The following is a 20,841-nucleotide window of genomic DNA, read 5'->3' as shown; positions in this document are numbered from 1 at the left end:
ATACTTTCCTTCTGCTTCAGCAAAATTCTTATTTATGTGGCCTGAAAAAATAAGTAAACAAATATAAAGCAGAGAAAGGAATTAGTTATTGGAGTCTAATTCTTATCCTTTGGCAATGCAGGGAGCCAAGTTATCCCTGACTTTGCTTAAAGAATTAGATCATACATCATCTTGTGTGGATGCACGGAAAGCAATTCAGAATTAAAGCTGTCTCAACAGACTTGACTCTGATCCTCTACATGGATCCTCATCCTTCTCTCAATTAAATAAGCCAGCTCAATTTTATTCTAGATGTAGCTGAAGTGCTGATGTCTGGGGGAAGAGATGATCAAGATACTTCTCCTATGTGGCAATAGTGTGAATAATGGCAGTGAATGCATTAGATTGCAAAATGACCTCCTTGTGTAAGATACTCTGGTTGTTTTTTCCCCTTTTCAGTTGGGAATGAATAGTAGAGGGAAAGCTGTCTTACATTTTGCTGCTGAGGAATAGTTTGATTAGAATGATTGTGAATGTCCCCTCATTGCAGGCTGAAGTATGTTCCCCAGGATGACTGACCAATCCCATAGGTCTTTTCTGTTTATTTTTCCTCCTGTTGTTAGGTGCCATCACATCAAAGCTTTTAATGAGGTGATAAATTCCAGATGCTAGAACCTGCATGTTTCTAATCCTCTCCTTTCCAGGCTCCGTGGCATGTTTATAAAGCAGCACAAATGTTTTTGAGTATGAGTGGTAAGCACGTGTCCACAGCGATAGAGGTGCTGTGGCTGATGTTGCTGGGTCAGTGAAGTAGTTGCCCGCAGGGAGGGGGTTGGCAGACTTAGAGGGAGAGAAGAGTTTTGATGCTGTCCGGTACTTAGTTAACACTATTTCAGCTCATCCTGCTGGATTATTGTGCATTGAATTGTTAAATAACGTGATATTGTAAGAGGAAAAGATAGTAACTCTGAATAGAGAATTGGAGAGGAACTCGGGTGGGAAGGGCTTTCAGGAGACCTCCAGTCCAACCTCCTGCTCGGAGTAGGGTGAGCCATGAGGTCAGCCCAGATTGCTCGAGGGTTTAACCCGTTAGGTCTTGGGAAAACTCCAGTGAAGAAGATGGCACAACCTCTGTGGGCAACATGCTCCAATGCTTGGCTGTCCTCATGGTGGGTGATTTTTCCACATACCAAGTCAGAACCTCTTTTTGTTTCAGTTAATGTCCATCATCTCTTTGCCCACTCTGCACCACTGGGAGGATCCTGACTCGGTCATCGTAGTAACCTCCTCCTGGGTACTAGCAAGTTGCTCTTGGATCCCTCTGAAGCCATTTTTTCCCTCGTTTGAACAAACCCAAGTCCCTCAGCCTCCCCTTACAGGGCAAGTGCTGCAGCCTCTGACCATCTTGGTGGTCCTTTGCTGAGCTTGCTCCCATTTATCAATTTCATTCTTTCTACTGGGGATACCAAAACCAAATGCGGTATTTTAGGTGTGGTCCAACAAATGCTCGGTGGAAAGTGACAGTCACTCCCCTTGAGCCACTGGTTAGGCTTCTGATGACACAGTCCAGGATGCTGTTGGCCTTTACTGCTGCTGTGGCACGCTGCTGGCTCACGTTCAGCTTGCTGTCTACCACGACCCCTAGGGCCTTCTCAGCAGAGCTGTTCCACAGCCAGCAAGATGTTCATCCTTCCCACAAGCAAGACTTTGCATTTGGTTTTGTTCAGTTTCATGAGGTTCCTGTCGGGCCGTTCCTCTAGCCAGTCTAGATCTTTGAGTGACAGCCCTGCCCTGGAGCTCGCTGGCTGGGTGCCATCTCCAGACTTGGTGAGAGCACTCTATCACCAGTTCCAGAAACGTGCTGGTCAACAGGACAGGTCCAGACCTCGGTGGTACTACCAGAAATGACTTTATACTCTCTAGCGTAAGTGTGGCTTGCTGACCGCTGTCCTCTGAGCCCCACCATCCAACCAGGTTTTTTTCTACCCACCTAGCCATCCACCTGTCCAGGCTGTAATGTCTGAACTTGGGTACAGGAGTATTGAGGGACATGGTGTGGAAAGCCTTGCTGAAGTTGAGGTAAATGATGACTGCTGCTCTCCAGCTGGTCCGCAGATACCACTGCCAGTGTAGCGGTGGAAAGTTTTTTTGCTGCACTTGGTGCAGCTTCCAGCTGTCACTGGTGGGTGAGGTTTGGCTTTCCTGCCATCACACCCACCTGTGTATGTGGTCATTTTTCAACTCCTCCTAGGTAGCCTGTACCTGCTTCCGCCTCCTGAATACTGCCTTGTTTTCGTTGGAGCTCTGCCATGGGTTCCTTGTCTTAAGTATGTTTTGGGTGTTTACTGATGTGCTACTAGGTGAAAGACCTCCAGAAAGAAACATAGAAACTTTCTCAGGAAGAAAATGTTAACCATTGCTGCTGGCAAACGTGTGAAGAATAGAATAAAGCTAAGGGAGTGCTGTCTTGTAAACTCGTTCTAATTTTTATGCAAAACAGAACCTGAATTAATGTTAAAGGCATGTGCGGGTGGAAGTGCTGTGTTTTTAGCATGTTTCTGCCATAGAAAGTAGTTTATTGCAGACAGCTGCACATCTACACATTTATTTGATTAAATCTGTTTAATTTTTCATTTATAATTAGTATAAGAACATGAATGCAAGCCTAAAAAAGGAATGTTAATTAATATTCTTCACGTTTAAAACATGTTCCCACCCTACATGGGAACAGTCAATTCTTTTTCTTATTATGGAGAATGCTGATTGTATTGTTTGTCATTTTTCATGGTTTTTTATATAAATTTCTTGGCCTTTTCCACACATTCCATTTCTTTTGCAGATTAAGTTTTCTTGTATTTGTCACACAGCTGTATTCACCTGTGGTTTGAATGTAAGCCCTTACGTGCTTGGCGGTCAGTCTATACTAGTAACTTTGTGCATTATCAAGAATCTGCAAAACGTTCCAGATGCAAACAATAAAAAAGTGATTTTTCTCTCACTGTTATCTGATTAAGATAGCTTAGAGAGCACTTCTTTGTTCAAAATGTGTGTAAGAGGCTGGGAACAAAAACCCAGTCTAGACACAGGGCATGTTCACGATGAGAGCCACTTTCTGTGCCCCGCATCCTGTTGTGTTTACTGCTTTTAATTAAGTTGGCTTTCCTGATGATACACTTAGCATTCCCGTTGCAATTACAGCTGCATGAAGTGTCAGCAGGTGTGTGCATAGGGCAGTAATCTAGCTGTTGATTTATTCTTCTGTTTGATTTAAAGCCAGCATGGAGGGAGGGAGAGGGGAGGCAGCGTAATAGTTTTTCATGCTTCCAGGCACCTTGAATGGCTGGCAGCATACAGAAACGGAGACCTGGACTCAGGCCAGGGCCACCAATTTAGCAGCGAGCAGCCGCAGGAAGGGCCTGTTTGCATATGTAGTTCAGCACAAGAACGTAAGTGAAGGAAGACAGCAGTAATTATCAGATCATCTGCATATAAAGGCAACAAAACCCCACCACCATTGCTCAGTCCTGCGTGGCCTTAAACAGTAATGGTACAAAGCATCGCAACTAGCTTCGGTGGTTCGTGCCCTTAAGGTGGTACATGCCTTGCTTCAAATAAGGAACTAGCTTCCCTTGGTGTTGATGGATCTGTTGAGGTTGTAGTCCTGGCTGCTGTAATCACCCAGCAACTCGATGCCTTGCCATGTGCTTGGGTTTGCTTCGACAGATCGGTTGTCCGGTGCGCAACCTGGGGAGAATTAGGCTACCAAATTAACTCGCCATGAGTGAGTCCTGAAGAGGGGAGAGAGATTTAATATCTCAGCCTGCACAGGCAATCAAGCAGGTGACTGACCTAATCCGAGATTCGAAGCTCTGACCAGTTTTGGAGTTGGAGGCTGACCAGGTGTAGGCAGCTTATTCTGAGGAAAGTGAGGAGGAGAGGGCAGTCCCTGGCGTCTGGCGGAGTGCTGCCCTGAAACCAAACTCCGCTGGCAGAGGTAGAGGAGGGAACCCAGTCCCACCCCGCCTTTCATTTCCAGAGTATGCAATAACCACGGTTGTGTCTTATCATGAGTGAGCCTCAGTTTTTCCAGTTGAGGCTGTTTAACTTGAAATACACATCCGAGCATTAACTTTTCCATGTCCCAGGCAAGAATCCCAGTGCAGGGCTGAGAATCCATTTCTGGCTTCCTGTCAGTGGGAGAGGAAGGCTCATACCTGGTTTGAGCCCCGGTGGACAGCATCAAGGAGCGCTTGACCCCGAAATCATCTTGAAGCTTCTAACCCTTTCTGGATAGAGAGACCCTGGATTAAAATTTTGAAAGACTTGGTGGCACCTACTGTTGGCCATTAGTTCTTCTTGGCATTTGATCATTTCCTTGGTGAAGGAAAAGAAAAAGTTTTACTATGCATTAGTATTTTAAATTGAAGTAGACACCCATCGCCCCCTGCCAGCAGGCTGCTTATCATCTCCCAGAGCTGCGATTAGATGTAATAGGGCTGCTCACCCACTGGGAGCAGCTTGAGGTATGAAGAACTAATTATCCGTGTAATAAGGGGCCTGATGATTAACTAGGAGTCCTCATTCCTGTTGGTATTAGACATTTACAATTCTACCTCCAGAAAATTAAAACTTGCTGTACAGGTTATCCATTGTTTACCTTAAGCTATGCTGGTTCTCTCTGCTTCATTCTGCGAAAGAAAGGCCTGCAGCTGATGCTGAAAAATGGCTATTTAAGGTACCGAATACAAACCACAGCAATTCTTGCTGGGTTTTGCCATAGAGGGAGCAGAGAAAATTTCTGGATGACTTTCTGGCCAGCACACGTGCGCTGGTCAGAAAGTCTCACACATGGTGAGAGATGCTGCCGTGACAGTCAACAAGGAGGGTCCCTCTGTGGTGCGGCTTTCCTCCTGGGCTCTGGGAACAGAGGGCTGGGGTTATGGCAAGCTGTTGCGTAGTAAAAGGCTTGTAGAAGGGTCAGTTTGGTAGGAGCAACTGAGCAAATACTTCTCAGCCCATCAGAAGTGGGGGAGAGTTTATCACATTCTGCGAAGCTTTTGCACAGAGACAGTGGTTATAGGCTCCTCAACTAGAGAATAATTGAGAAACTAGGAGCAACTGGACAATTATTCAATTTTCTCAATGAATATTTCTCAATTATTCAGCTAAATAATTGAGAAAATAGGAGCAACTGAGCAAATCCTTCTCATTCTACAAGAAGTGGGGGAGGATTTACCATATTCTGTGGAGCTTCTGTGCAGAGACAGTGGTTATAGGCTCTTCAGCTAAAGAATAATTGAGAAATAATCCCTTTTTCAGTTGCTGCCTGCTCTTGTTTTTCATGTCTGTGTGGAGGATAGGAGCCAAGCATCTTGTCTCGTTGTGGGAGATTTTAGTTCTGTCAAAGCAGACAGAAATCTAATCTGAGCAAATATTGTTTCTGTCTCTGTTATTTCTACTCTGGAGAAAAAAAAAATGACCTGACAGAGCCCTTTTCCTCTTTTTTGCCTTACGTTTTTGTACGTAGTTAAGGGCTGGGTGATTTATCAAGTGCCCGGGTAACTCTGTCTCCAGTGCTCTCCTGGGTACCAGCGATGGGTTTTTACTCTCAAGTACAGATGTGCCACTGAGGTCATGACTGCATTCATCTGTGAAGCAGTTACATATATATACTTACATATTTGTTATATATATTAGTTATATATTTGCCAAAATCAGACCTGAGTTTTACAAGGCACTGTTTGTGCCATGTGCTAAGAGACTGCCTTTGCTATGTATGAGAAAAGAAAGAGAAATGCTTTTGGGTGCTGCAAACCTGTGGCTGCAAGTAACTGTGGTGGAACTGTGTCCCGGCTGAAAATCAGGCTGTGTACACAGCCGGCCAAGGAGACACGACCAGCACTGAGACCAGGGCTGGGAAGCAGAAGTTGCCCGTCGCACTGCTCCACCAGCCAAAGACCTTGCCCGTGTTACTGCTCCTCAAGCAGTTGAGTGGGTGCCAGCGGAGGGATGTGGCCTTTGTGTTACCGCGTCATTCTGGAGAGAGATGAAACCCCTCTGGGACTCAGAAATAGCTACTTAGGTGGGACTCCTGAGTGCAGAGTTGGACCCTGTGTTTCAGTTTCCATGTTCAGTGGGCTGCTGTAGCGAAATGGATTCCTTGGGATGACATCACCCCCATGCTTGCAGCATTAAGTTCCTCCACATGCCTGGTGGTCTTCCCCATGCATGCAGTCGATAACCTGGGTCTTCCCTTACGTAGCGGTACAGGCAGCGGCTTTGCTTTGAAACCTGCTTTTTATTGAAAGATGGAAATGCACATACAGAATGGTCTGAAATGGATTGATCAATGGTGAAACAAACCCAGTAGAAAAATAACTCCCTCTCTTTTCATTTATGTTTTACGCCTTCTATTGATCCTGTTCCTCATTGCTCACCCTTCAGGTCTAATTCTGAGTCTTGTGGCAGTGCAGTCGGGTTGAGCCCAGTGGCTTTACACCTTGTACATAGCACAGCCAAGACTCTGAGCTTCTTCAGAATTCTTTCTGCTAGTCAATTTGTGGCGGTTGCCTACTTTGTTTTTGTTTCATGGCTCATTTTATTTTTCTCTGTTCAGCACCACTGTATCCTGGCAGTTGACTTCCAGGTGGATTAAATACTTTTTTTTAAAAAAAAACAACCAAACAAACCAAAACTTTTTTGTCCTAGAACAAGTGAATATGTATGCACACTTCAGCTGTCTGCCTTCATCTGTTCAATGGTAGCAAATCTCAGCCTTCTGGCTTTGAGTGCTCAGCACTGAGTCTGCCTGGAGGTGACCCAGTCTCACCAGTCCATCCCTTCCAGTTCTTATGAGCACTTATGGTTCTCCTTCTGGTTTTTTGCCCATGCCAGTATTAGGACCACAGCTGGGGCTTCCATAACTTAATCTGATGCTACTAGTCATTCCCCCCATATCTTGCTTTTCTGTTCTTAGTTTGGGTCTACTGCAATATCCTCCTTGATCTAAACTTCTGTCTCCCTTTGGTGTCCCTCCCCTTCAGACACTGCCAGTGCTTCTTGTATTCCAGTGAATCCCAGTTTGCTTCATAGATCTTACACAGACACGTAGCAATCACCTATGACTGGCATGCAACCTTTTTTCGGAATTAAGTCAGGCTTGTCTTCAGGACACTGGTTAGAAATCATGCAGTTTACTGTTACCTGGTGGTTGTGGGTGTTTTGTGGTTCTTTCACTCTCCCATCCTCTTGCTTCTGCGTCTACAGTAGGATTTCTGCCACTACACGTGGATTAACAATTTACATTGCATTTTACTCTTCCAAAAACCATTGCTAATCAAATATCTGAAATACTAAATCAGATTTTGGCACATATGATGCATCAGTCTGGAGAGGAAGCCTAGGAATGCTACAGCCTGCATTTCAAAGGGATGGTGTTGATGGGGAATACCCACATTGAGTGAGGACAGGGAACACTCGGACCACTATGGCCACACAGTCTACTGAAGACTGTATTCCTTGCTTTAACTCTTTAACATCTCCGCTTCTCAGCAAGCGCCAATCAGGGAATTATTTTTAGATGCAGTTCTTTGCTGTGCCAGCTCTGGTAAGAAGGGACTTGTTCAGCTGTGTAGATGGTGTAAATGGAGAAGAGCTTCTGGACCATTTCATTGAGCACAAAAAACGGGGTTTGTTTGTGGGGCTTGGGTCATACCGTATACCCTCACGTGAAACTTTGTGCTTTGCCTGTCCATTAAGGGAAGAAGTTCAGAGTCACGATTTAAGTGGGAACCCATACGAAAAGCTTGGTGCTGTGATCTGACAGGCAGGGTAACTTTGTCTCTGACGCAGCAGTTCCTTGATGCACTAGCAGTGCGAGTCGTTGGACAGGCAGACACATTAATTCCACTCTGCTGAATTATGAATGATGTATGATTTCGGAGGTACATCTTTTCATGTTGCAGACAGTTTTCAAAGAGAGACCATATGCTTGGTGAGGTTGCAGATTAGCAAAGCAACTAACGGATCATCTGTTATCCGCTGTAACGGGTTAAATTTTGATCAATGAAAGAAGCATTGCCCTAGGGAAATGAAGTTCTTGGGATCATCACCGATGTGTGAAAGAGGAAAACTGGCTTTAGAAGAGTCTTCTGTAGGAGATGGCTTTGGTCCAGTTCAGATTGATAGTGAGGCTCAGTCTTCTTCAGCTGGCATTGGGCACCAGCAGTCCTCCATAATGCAGAGCTAAAGCGTGAGCGTGACTTAAAGAGTATGCATACAAATTGTGTGTGTAATTGTGGTTTTTTTTAACGAACCAGGGTCTTAATTCTGCTGGGATTTGCTGTCAGGCTGTAAGAGATAGTACATCAAAGGCTTATACTTAAGCTTCTATGTTTCTCCGTTAATAAGCTGATTTTACTGTTGTCTTTCACCTGATAATAAATACGGCTCCTGTAAGTAAGTTAATTTTCTTGTAATCGGGTTTGATGTTGTCAGAAGTTGTGTTGTTTTTCTTATGGTGCATTGAATTGAGAAGAGATCAGCAAAGCTCCTGCAGTACCCCTACAGCAGGATCGCAGATGGGCTGCTTGTTCTTCCAGCCTTTTTTGGTGCTGTTATCCAGTGGTGGGGAATGCAAAGAGCAGGTTGTTGCCCTGGCATCAGCCTTGATTCCAGGCTCCTACATACGGGTGCCTGTGTCCATACTTGCAGGCACCTAAAATGAAGTGCCTGATTGGTTTTATGGGTAAAAAGCGAGAAGGTTACTAGTGTCAGATCCCAAAGGATTTTCCTCTGGGTGTGATACTGGTTTAGCTTCGCAGATCCACCCAGCAAGTGCAGAGCTTGTCTTTGGATGACTTCCCTCGGGAAGCTTGCTGGCTCTTAGAAAATAGAGCTTCTCTGAATCCAGCCATGATGAGGGACAACTCCTTCCTTCGCATCATTGTTTGCAATCATCTGCGTAGGAGGCAGAACTCTTTGGCGGCCTGTTTGTTTGCCCTTCAGTGGTCTCAGGTGCTTCATGAAGATTGAGCAGTTGAGCCTTTCTGGCTTACAACCATACTTTAGCCCTCTTCTGCTGGAAGAAAAGCTCAGCCACTCAGACTTTAAAAATGATGCTGACTTGTAGCCCAGACAATTTAGAAATTAAAAATAAAAAGTAAATTCAAGTACTGTGCTTCTCATGCCGATGCTGTTTTAATTTTGGTTGTTTGAAACACCATAATTATATAATTTAAAATAGCCTTTTCCCATCTCTTCTGACTCTGGAGAAAACAGATGCAAAATAAGCAGGGCAAGGGTGGACACGAGGGAGGCGTACGTGCAGCCTCCCTGGGCTCTCTGTTTTATTTTAACTTTCAGTGCAAGTTAAGCTTTTGGGGCTAGATCTGGGCAATGACTTTGGAGCCAGAGGCCAACCTGGTGCGTCCGCTCCCCATCCTGCTTGTGGTCAGGTGTAGGTGTCTGGCTGACAGAGCTGGTATGTGGAGGCAGAGATAAAGCTGCTTCACATCCCTAAAATCCTTTTTCTTTTTCTTTTTTCTTTTCCTTAATTGCCTCAAGAAGGGCTTCTAGATTTATGGGCTTTGTTTTCTTTCTGCTTTTCTGGCCCAGCAAAGTCCTTACTGTGCAGCATCAGCAAAAGGGGCAAATGCCCAGCGATATGGGTGAGGTGCTCCAATCAAAAAGCATGTTGAAGACCGGACAGGGGCTACCGTGACCACTGGTTTAACAGAAGGCTGTGGCTGCCACCCCATTTCATAAGGGTGTTCTGTTCATGCCTTTAATGTTTGTCTTGAAAGCTCCTGCTGGGTTGATCCACTTGGGGAGCATGGAGAGGCATGCTTAATTTATTGGTCCTGATGGAACTGAAATTAATGCTAACTTGCTGAGCCTTGTCAGTAGTTTTGTGAGGTCTGGTAGCTTTGAGTATGAGTTGTTTAGGGTCCTGGCAACCTTTAAAGAAGGATGTTGGAAATGAGTCACTTTCAGGGACGGCAAAGCAGGTATTTTCTCTTTTAGCATGAGCAACTTAAACTCTGCTCGAGTCTCAAACTGGGTGCCTGAGCATATTAATTGACCTTGCCATGCTGATCATATCGGGTCCTCCGGCTTGCTGAAATCCTGCCTACTTGTCATCAGAAAAGCGTGTAACTGTTTTTACTTGCAAAACAGTGGATTATGTATCCATAGAGCATCTTTCTCTGGCCCCAATTAAAGGCTGAAGCCTCTGTGACGACGTATTTTGTGAGTGAAGGCTTGTTAATTGAGCGTGTAAATGTGTAATTGTCTGTACAGTTATCCAATTGAAGTTTTTATTAGTTTGCATACAAATACGGGAGCACAGTCATGCATGTTGGGTAAAATTTCCAAACCCAGATGCTTAATTCAATACGTGCATTAAGCATACAGATGTGAACACCCTTAAGAAGATCAATGCAGTTGTGGTAACCTCCTCTTTTCTTTTGGTGTGTGGATATCTGCATGTTTTCATCTGATTCTGTCACATACCATAGTTTCTGTGTTACCTCTGTCCTTTTTCCTGCTAAATAAGTTTCATCAGGGTGGGAAGCGGCAGTTACCACAGAAATTGTTCAGAGGTTGCTATTAATGCATGTGCTGACTTGTAATGAAGTGGTGCCTTGTGCTTACAGTGATTGGTGCTGTACCACCTTTAAAACGGTTCTGTGCCATATGAAATATGAATTTGAAATGTAGTGGGGTGTTTTTAGAGGAAAGCCTAATTAAATAACGGGAGGTGTTGGCAGTTGCGGTCCAATACAACTTCTGAGAAGCAAAAAATGCCATTAAATTTGCAAATAATGGTATGCTTGAAGTTTTCTCTGCGCTTGGTGGTTTCTCTGTTTGGAAGCTGCTGATTTGCAGAGAGTGAGTGATCTGGCAGTTTTGACCTTGCAATTATTGTCTGTTGCAGTGAATAAAACCTCAGATGGCTCATGTTTGAGGTCTGCAGTGTTCATTTACTGTGAAAGAAAACAGAGTAATACTGCTTTTCTTTATAACATGTCCTTTTATATAAACTACATTCAGTCTTTCTGAGTTGGCTTTGAAAGAAGTGTATAGGAAGGCAGTTCCAATAACATGCAAAAACTTCTTAAATAATGATATTGCTGTGTCATAGATGTGTATGTGTGATTGACAAGTTTATCTGGCCAAGGGTAATCTGTTCTTATTCATAGACCCACAGAACGGTTTGGGTTGGAAGGGTCCTTTAAAGATCATCTAGGCCAGCCCCAGCCGTGGGCAGGGACATCTTTCGCTAGGTCAGGTTGCTGAAAGCCCCATCCAGCCTGGCCCTGAACACCCCTGGGAGGCTTTGCCTCCCCAGCTGATGGTGATGTTGTAAGTGACGCCCTGGGCAGGGATGGGAGCACCATCAGGGTTGGGGATGCCGTTTCAGTCTGAGTGACACCCACTCCCCTAACGCCCTTTCCTCTTTGTTTCTCTGCAGATGTCGCTCCTATGAGGATTGCTGTGGTTCAAGATGCTGTGTAAGAGCTCTCTCTATCCAGCGACTATGGTATTTTTGGTAGGTCAGGACATTTGGGAATTTTATGTTTGTCCTGTTCTTGTCTTGTTTGTAGGACTTAAATGAGGGTATTGCCAGCCCTAGTATTTTAAAGTAAAGCAGATACAAGTACGCAGTGATGTACGTGTGTACGTACAAATGCAAGGACTTCCTTTTTTTTTCTTGTAAGATTCCCCTGATGTAGTAAGAAAACACTGAAAAAGGAGGTCACTTGTGTCACATTGACCTTTCCTGCCTCTGTGTCCTGCTGGCCTTCTGCAGCAGTCCCACTTTTATACAAAATTGCTGGATTCCTTATGCCTGTCCCAGCTATGACCAAGCAGCAGAGTTTGTGCAATTTTGTTGGGCACCGAGTTTTAAAAGAGGATTGTATAAGAAGGATTGTGCATTTAGGCATGGTTTAAGATATTCTTGCCAGCTGAATTGAGGTTTCAATTAAAAAGGAAGAGAAGTACATTTGTGACTCTGAGGATTTCACTGGAGATGACAGCAAGGGAAAAGAAGGCAGAAAGATTTGAGCTTGTGAAACCAGCAGCTCAGTAATCTGGATAAAGCTTAAACTAATCACTGTTATATGTGTAATGAAAAAATAAGGTAAATTCATTTTGGAGAGGAATTTAAGAAAGCACCTGAATAAAACCTTCCCATTACAGTAGAGAGAAAGCAAAAGCTCTCCTAGAAAACCTGATTTCAGGCGTTTTCATGTAGAATTGGAAGACTGCTTAAAAAAAAAAAAAAAGCCTTCAAAATTGAAACAAATAAACACTGAAAAACAGAAGCCTGATATATGCTATAATACAGAGATTTCCCAAAGCTGACTGTGGGATTTTGGTGTACAATCCTTACTGATATAACTGAAGAGCTCTGCATCTCAATCCCTGGGGTGACGTCGTAAATCTCTGTTTTTCTGTTCAGAACAAATCCTTGGCAGGAACACTGCCAAAAGGGAGAATGTATTAATATTGGCTCAGGGAAACAGGACCTCCTTCTGCTCTCGTTTCCACTGCAGAAACAAGAACAGAATTTGACCGTTTCCATGCAATACCTCTCGCTGCTGTGCAGTGTCACGCTCCTCCTCTTGGGCACCTGGCGGTGCTCCTGGGGAGGTGAGCGTGGTGTGTAGGCTTACCTCTGGCCAACTACCATCCTTTCCAAAAGAGCACTGTTGTCATCATTCTCCAGTAAAAGGCCCTGAAATGAAGTGGCCGTTAGAGGCAGGAGAATCGTTTGGGTTTACGGGAGCTTGCACCAGCCACCAGCATGTCTGGTATCAAGGAAATATGGCGAAAGCCACTGTCTGAAGAAGAAAAATTATCTGACCTGCCCTTGTTGCATGTGCCTGTTTCCACAGCACCAAGGGAATGGCGAGGACAGCTTAGTCAGTTTGGAAAAGGAACTGGGAGAAGAACTGAAGCAGAATAATGTCCTTTTCCTCAGGAATGTGTATCCTGTCTAGGAAGCACAAAGCAAAGCTTGTCATCTTCAGTGCTGAGTGCTTCAGTCTTCTGGCTTGAGCTTAAATGCCAGCTACCGTATTTCCCACAGGAGACAGAATTACAGTCTTGAGTAATTTAAGAACATCTAAGAATCTTCTTTTAAGGGCAGCTGCAGAATAGTTTTCCTCTCTGTCCCCCACAAACCTCCTGGCTGGCCTCGATGCTGTAAGTACAAGGCTTGTGTCCAAGATACGCAGTTTGACCTGGAATTTCAGTTCAGCATGCCAGTGCAACGGTCAGGTATGAACCTGAACTTTCCAAAAGTCCGAGGGCGTTTTAGTTCCAAATTTGCATTTTTTGTGGCAGAAAACATCGGACAATAGTGTTAATCGCTGAAGTCATCTGTAATAGACCCAAAGTGCCCCACGAGTGCTATCTCAGATGACATAGACCTGCTCTCAAGAGACAACCTATTTAAGAAACCCTGGTAAAAGTTGTAGGGTGATGATTGCTAGATGATACTCCTGTTTCTCTCGACAAACGCTCTGGGTTTGAGAGCTGCCTGGATGTGGGTGGGTTTTGACTTCCCTCTTCTCTTTGCCTAGGTTCCTTTTGATGATGGGAGTTCTGTTCTGTTGTGGAGCTGGTTTCTTTATCCGAAGGCGGATGTACCCTCCTCCACTAGTAGAAGAACCTACTTTTAATGTGTCTTACACCAGACAACCAGTCAACACTGCATCAGGTCAGAAACTGCTCGTTAAACAAGTCGCACTGATTTCTTACATTTGCCAAGGCATTTAAAAAGGGGTGGGTTTGGGGGTTTTGTTTGGCTCGTTTTTAGAAACTGGGATGTGGATGAGGGATTGCACTGCACTAAACCATGCGGCCACCTCCCGCGAGGAGTGAGGTCTCCTGCCTTTCAAACAGTGTAATTCAGCTGCTGTGTACAGAAGTGTTTTTGAAACCCAGCATGACAGGGCTTTGAGCTCCCTTCTGTTGCGGCATCTAACACCTTTACAGCTGTGTGCCCGTGCATGGGAGAAGGCTAGGAGGCTCTCACTTTGCAGTGTAGACAAAACCGTAGGCATCCAAAATGGACAGTGATGTGAAGGCAGAGTTTTAAATATAGAGTTTTAATGATAACGATGGGCAGAGGTGAAGGAAAGCCTAGCATTTTTCTTCCAAGATGGGCCTATCTTGTAAGTCTGGCCTTTTTGATTTTCCCTCCCTCTGCTGTGCTAGTTTTTCTGCAGCAAAGCAGTCCTCCCCTTGTCAGTCTGATTGCTGGCTCTCTGATCACTGATAGCTGTGAGCATCAGGAGGATCTACCTGGTGATGTCTGCCCCGGCAGGACTGCTCTCTAAGTTTGTTATTCCTTCCCCTCTGGCTGTTAGACAGTCCCAGTTGGGAGAGCTCTACAAAATAAGACTCACTTGTAAGCAGAAGATGCTTGTGCCATATGGGAGCATTTTGACCCCAGCCTATCTCTAGCTGGAAAACCTTTTACAGCGCTGAGATTTTATCTGAGTGCGGGCTGCGGTGCTTGCTTTCTCCCTGCCTCAGCAAGGCCAAACGGAGACATTTTTAACCACTGTCCAGATTGCATAAGCCAGTGCTAATTTGTGCCACTGGAAGTACACAGTCATGCGCAGGCAGCTTGGTATGCTGACACTTTTCTTCCCGGGCTGTCATCTTGTTGCACGTTGTATTAGAGAGCTGAAGCCAGAGGATAATTATCTTTTCTGATAACTTTTTGGGGAATTGGCAGTTTGTTTTTTATTTCATACTGGCTTGAAAGTGGAAATACTACTCAGTATTTTATAATGGGAAGGAGGATCGCTCTGAAATTTTGGTGCCTCAGAACACTCTATCAAAAATTGTCTTCTGAACCATTACATCTCTGTGCAATACTGTGGCTGCACCAAGACAGCCTCCTTAGAAAAGCATCCTAAACCCCTTCTAGCTCACTGTGCTCACTATGAGCATTGCACAGAGACGTAACATTTGGGCTCTCCCCGCTGTCCTGCTGGCTATTGCACACCCCCGTGCCTTGTGCAGGCTTTGGAAATAACCTTTCTGGCGTCCTAAAGCATGTAGTCATAGGACGTGCTTCTCTCTCTCACAGGTCTAAATGGATAAAATGATGTTACGGACACAAACTGACATTTTATTCACCCTCTTTTTGTTTAAACCTTAAGAGGTTTTTTTAGGGCTTCCATTCTGCATCTGGTTTTGTGCTTGACTGAATAAGCATTTCCACAGAGAGTATTTATTTTTCAACAGCGGAGGGCTGGGGGCGAGCCAAACTAAACTAATATTTTTAAGCCTGAAAAATAACCTCAAGATGATGCGAACAGGGAGCGTCTTTGGCTAGATTGGCAAACACCAGATTTAATTTTTGAGCACGGTTTTCCTTTTTCGTGACACTTCATGGAACACAAGTTGTGGGTAAATATAAAACAGGCACAAGCCCTTTGATGACCTGCTTATGCTACCTGCTTCCAGGCCGTTACTGCTGTTACTGAAGAGCTTTGGTCTCTGAGCTAACCTCACCATTTTTATTTTTTTTTCTGCTCTTGTGGGAACATGCAACAACAAAAGCAATGGGAATTAGTAGTCAACCAAGTTCTTATTTCCCACTAGCTCCTTTTCTAGATCTGGTAGCAGTAACCAGCTCACTGTTGAGGTGTAGCCCTTGACACGTGGCTCCTTGCCCATCTCCCTCCTTCCCTGAAGAGACAATGGCAGCATCATCTGCCACCCCAGCAGCAGCCTGAAGTGGGAGTGCTTTTTCTGTGGGTCTGACTGGGAAAATGGATTGAACACCTCACCTGCAAGCAGCAGTTTGCAGACCTGGTGGTATCTTTCACTTCATCCCTGGCATGCATAGCCCCAAAATGGTAGTTCAGGTGCTAGAAAAGCTGGGGTCCCTTTGTAGATGCTTTACAAGTACTTACTGAGCTGATCCCCCCAAAGAAGCTGGTATTCGGGTGTTGTTTTCTGCTGGGTTTTATGAACTGAAAAAATATCGCAAAAGATTGGTGTCCACGCTTGCCCCCTCCCCCCAATTCAATAATTATACCTGCAACTTTTGATGAAAACCGTAATTTTCCTAAAGAACGAGATGCAGTGAGCTGCCTCCAACCTCTCACGTTTCCCTGTGCGGGTGGAAACAGCAGAAATGCAGAGCTGGGCAGAATTTAACTTTAAAACAAAATTGCTTAAGAAAAAGGCTACAGAAAGAGTATTAGCCCAGACTTCGGAGAGGTGGGACTTGGCTCCTGTTCTCAGCCTGGCTGTCCCACAGCTGTGTGCTGATGCTGTACATGGAAGCAGAACGGGGGCTTCTGGTTGCTGGATCGGAGGAGGAGAGACTGTAGAGCAGCCCTCTTGGTTCAGACAGGAAAAATTACTGTGATGGGGTGTTGAAACTTATTGTGTTAAGAAGGAAATAGCTGCATTCCTGATCTGCTTCCCATCCTTTTTGCTCCAAGTGCCCAAACAAAGCTCCCTAGGCAGACACCCCAGGCTCTGGGACAGTTTGCATCCCTGTGCCTTGTGGCTCAACCATCTGATTCAATATTGTAAGGACGTGGTTTGGGGTTTGGTATGTAGCTCCTTCCTGAACACTTGAAGTCCTAAAGGACACTTAAGGCTTCAAAAAGCCTGTATTCCTTCTGTGGCAATAGAGTCCCAGTGTCCCTAAGTCACGGAAGGGAGTGACTGAGGGGAAAATCCCTTAGAGGCTGTGTCATTACAGGAAAAACAGACTCACACCAAAAGAAAACCTGTTGCTCAGCCAAGATTATATTTTTTTCCCAGTCCAGCTTTATTTAAATAGGAAAAGAGAGGAAAACTAATTTACATCTTGAGATAGAGGCAGTCTGTGACTTAAATTGCTGGAATTGCATTAAATAGTCTTCCACCACCCTCTGTGCTATCTGAGGAGGGTTGCACGCCACCTTTGTTATTCCTCATGGCAGCAGTCTCTGCTAGTCCTCATGTGTCACGGCCAAGGAATTTTGTGTTTGATTGTACGTTTCCTTTCCTTGTCCCTGCAGGCTCCAACATCGTTTCCTAATTTTAATCTGTGTGAAGCGATCCTGCCCCATTGCATTAGCTAGCCATAATGGGCTTCAGCTTGGGGTTTTGGTTCGTACGTGTTTACTCCTTAGCTCTGTCATGCCTAGAAGGGAAATTATCTGTTTGAGATGTGCTCTGGCTTACAGGCAGATCCAGCACCCACAAAATAATCTGTGAAGCCCTTTGGTGAGACTTGACACCCAAGTCGGGGCTGCAGTGGGAGCCCTGTTGTCCACCTGGGACCCCACAGCTCTCCTCTCCGCCAGCATGGTGGCTTTTCTGTCCGGGGGTCTGGTGTCCTGTGTTTCACTAAATGATTGTCATTGCACGGGAATTTGAAACTTTTTGGTGAAATCCCAAGAAGTGAATGTAAGTCCCGCAAGCCTGGGATTTCTCTGGAGTGGGAGAAAGGTGACGCCTTGTCTTTGCTCTGATGAACACTTTGAGAAAACTTGTCTCAGGGTGCAAAGCACAGGCTGGGAGAGCACAAGCTTATGTCGCTGCCGTTGTTGATGCCTTTTCTCTCCTCTCCTTCCTTTCAGGGTCACAACAACCCGGAGTGCCGTATTACACAGATCCAGGTGGACCTGTGATGAATCCCATGGCTATGGCTTTCCACGTCCAGCCCAATTCCCCGCAAGGAAACCCGGTTTACCCACCCCCACCTTCCTACTGCAACACGCCACCTCCCCCTTACGAGCAGGTGGTGAAATCCTCCACGTGAGGACTCTTTGGCTCTCTGACCTGACTGTGTGAGAAGAAGGTGCCATTGCAAAATGACCGAGATGGAGGGCATCTGCCCTTTTGAACACTTGCTAGTTCTCCAAGTCCTCTCTCCCTCCCTTCCCTGCACCTTTCCTCATTAAAGTTACTTGCAAAGGGGTGATTTTTAAATATTATTTTTTTTAGTAGAAGTGGATTTTTTCTTTGTCCTCAAAATGAGAGAAGTTGTCTTTGTAATGCTTTTAATGGAAACCTATATTTAAAACCTGTATGTCTTCCTCTTTATTTATTGTTCATTTCCATCATGGGTTTAATTGCATTGTGGCAGGCTACTGATAGCAGTTCTTCCTGCAGCCCCAGCGCGATGTGCGCTCTCCTAAGACCCTGTAGCACAATCGCCCTCATCTAAGGGGAATGACAGAGAAAGAGGGTAGAAGTAGAAGAGGCAGCGCGATGCTTTTACCAGAAATGGTGACCACCATCTTCTTTTTAAGATTTTCTTGTACAGCTTGGTTCTGATGCAGAACAGAAAGACGCTGTGATAGAAGTTGCTGTGACTGGAGCACCAGTGCTGGTCGAGTCGTGGCAGGGGCCTTGCCAAGCGCCCTAGATAGAGGGGAGTCATTGCTTTAAACGATGCCTCCAAAAAGTGAAGGACCAGGACTGGAGTGTTTCTTGGCCAGCACCCGGACTGTGCCGGTGTGGGCGGCACCCTGGCCCCCCTTGTTTGGCCAGCAGCGAGACTGTCTGACACAGCCGATGACCTGAAGGTTGGTAGTGAGAGGGAAGTGATACAACCTCAGACCTTGTGCCTCGGGACAGAACAGTTAGAAACACAGAAATACGTAGGTAAGTTTTCTTCCCTAAACTGAAAAATAATTACAGTAAGAGGGAATGGGAACACACTTCAAGGTTTGCTCCCTTAGATGCTGGCGGGAGTTGTGTCCCTGAGAAATAGGTTTCATCGTGGTCATACTGCTGCCACAAAGGGTACTGAGTAGAGCTGTCATCTCCAGGTGACAGATATGTAAAAACTTCTCTCCTGTCTAGGTCAGGCAAATAAATAACTTTGTGGGACTGGTGCATAAGAGCAGTTCCTTGACCTGATGCGCAGATGGTTTGGCTTTTGTTAACCCTTAGTTCTTTGTGCGTTTTGCTGTGAGTGGCCCCAGGCTTCCCAATTCACCGTCTCACGCTCGTGGGCGACTGAGCAACCACAAGTCAACACCTTCAAAGAAACACAGAGCCCCTTCACCTGCAGGGGCTCTCTCACCCATCTATGTCTAGCAAAAACGTGAAGCTACTCTGAGACGTGACTGATGGGACCTTCTCCCTTTGTGCATGCTCAGAGCCGTGTCAGTAATGAGTGACAAAAAGAAGATGCCATCACCTTCTGCTGCTGAAGGACCTGCAGAGCCCTGCATAGCTGAGGGTTAGGAGTCCGGCATGGTTCTTTGGGTACCGGGCGAGCGCTTACTCGCTGCCAGTACACCGATGGCTCCTGTGTTGCTCCAGCCAGGGCACAGAGCTCACTGAGGTAGTCGGAAGACTTTTTTTTTTTCCAATTGCACAAGCAAGTGGCTTGTGAGGACTTGCTCCTAGGCAGCAAGCTGTATTTGCAGAACTGGCAGAAAAGAGTATCCCTTTTGTTACGAACGTGCGTCTCTGACAGAAAAACCGTGAAGCGTCACTGTTTCTAAACACTGTTTCTGACTGGTGGAGTCACCTGGAGCAGAGCTGGCTTTTGGGAGGCTCATTCCTGCAGACCTGACCTGGGTGGAATTGTAACTGAGGCTTCCCCTGACTGCGGATCATAACAAGGGACAAAGTGAAGTATTTCTGTGTGTGCAGTGCAGGCTGGCAGGCACTTGACAAAAAAGTACACTTCATGTATGATGACTAGGTCCATCTGCACACCACAACTGTATATATTTTCTAAATTAGTGTGCACTTGAGGTTTAAAGCTGCATATGTCACTGAATATGGGTGTGTATACATGACAGGTTTTTAAAAGCAAATCCAACCTTTCTTTTTCTGTCAATAGAAATTACAACAGACCTCATGTTAGTAGATAGATGTTAAGTCCTTTTATATTATGAAATGTATCTATGACAGTTGGCATTTTCCTGGACATATTGAATAGAAACCTTTTATAGTGAATTCTTATGCTGTACATTGAAGTTCAACTTCTGGTAAAGTTTTCCTGAAGTCTGGCTGGTTTATTTGCTAGTGTTCGTGGCTGACACCACCTCCTACAGCACATGCGCTCCTCTGCTAGCAAACCTGCTTGGTCTGCTCTGAAAACACAGCACCTGTGTGGGCATTCATATGAATTACTTGCAAACTGTTTACGTGCCTTTCCTCTCATTGCCACGCTTTTGCAAACTGTTAGGTTTTCTTTTTTTCTCCTCCCCCGTTTTCCCCCTCTTAGCTTAAAAAAAAAAAAAGGAAGTGGAGAGGAAGAAGGGAAAAACCCTGTAACTTTTGGTAGGGCAATATCAACAGTGTGAGGTTGATTGGGAATGTACATTGCACACTTTGCAAAGTTGGTTTGGAGGGTGAGTGGAACGGAAGTAGATCTTTCTATAGTCTCGGGGGCTTCTATTGCACATAAAACTTGTGCCGGCACTTCTTTTGAAATGCATTTTATTAAAGTAAGACTGGATGCTGCTGTATCTCTAGCCCTCTTTGTTGCCTTTTCCTGAATTGTATGTTTAAAATTCTTTATATTACCGGTAAAGAACTCTTGTGTGCAGAGGAGGAAAGGCAGGGCTAATGCCACCGAGAGGTTTGTACTCAACAGCACTTTGAGCCAGCTATGAAACGGGCCGCAGGCACACCGCTGGAAAGGGCAGAGCTACTTCTCAACAGTAGGCAGAGAGGACAGGCCAGGCGTGCAGTCCCACAGGTGAAGGAAAACAGCATCTTCTAACAGGATTTTACTTGGCAGCAGTGGTGCCCCAGGAGCTACCAGCAGCTAATGTGAGCTTCCCTGCGGTGCGCTGATGCTTTATCTGCTGGGATGCCCGCGTCTGAATCTCTGGGTGCTGCTACTGCCCTCTCTAACCC

General features: G+C 45.3%; 1 protein-coding gene across 1 annotated transcript in view; it reads left to right on the top strand.

The window, feature by feature from the left end:
- The window catches only part of VOPP1 (VOPP1 WW domain binding protein), a 65,338-nt gene extending 47,295 nt beyond the window's left edge, over nt 1–18,043 (top strand). The window contains exons 3-5 of the mRNA XM_056334896.1: nt 11,453–11,530; nt 13,572–13,708; nt 17,592–18,043. Of these exons, the coding sequence (XP_056190871.1) occupies nt 11,453–11,530; nt 13,572–13,708; nt 17,592–17,773 (397 nt within the window). The 3' untranslated portion in view covers nt 17,774–18,043. The remainder of the gene's footprint in view (nt 1–11,452; nt 11,531–13,571; nt 13,709–17,591) is intronic.
- The last annotated feature ends 2,798 nt before the right edge of the window (nt 18,044–20,841 follow it).

This window comes from Falco biarmicus, chromosome 4 (assembly GCF_023638135.1).
Source record: "Falco biarmicus isolate bFalBia1 chromosome 4, bFalBia1.pri, whole genome shotgun sequence".
In the NCBI taxonomy this organism is placed as follows: domain Eukaryota; kingdom Metazoa; phylum Chordata; class Aves; order Falconiformes; family Falconidae; genus Falco; species Falco biarmicus.
The sequence above is the reverse complement of the archived record's forward strand: the minus strand, read 5'-3'. Positions and strand labels throughout refer to the sequence as shown.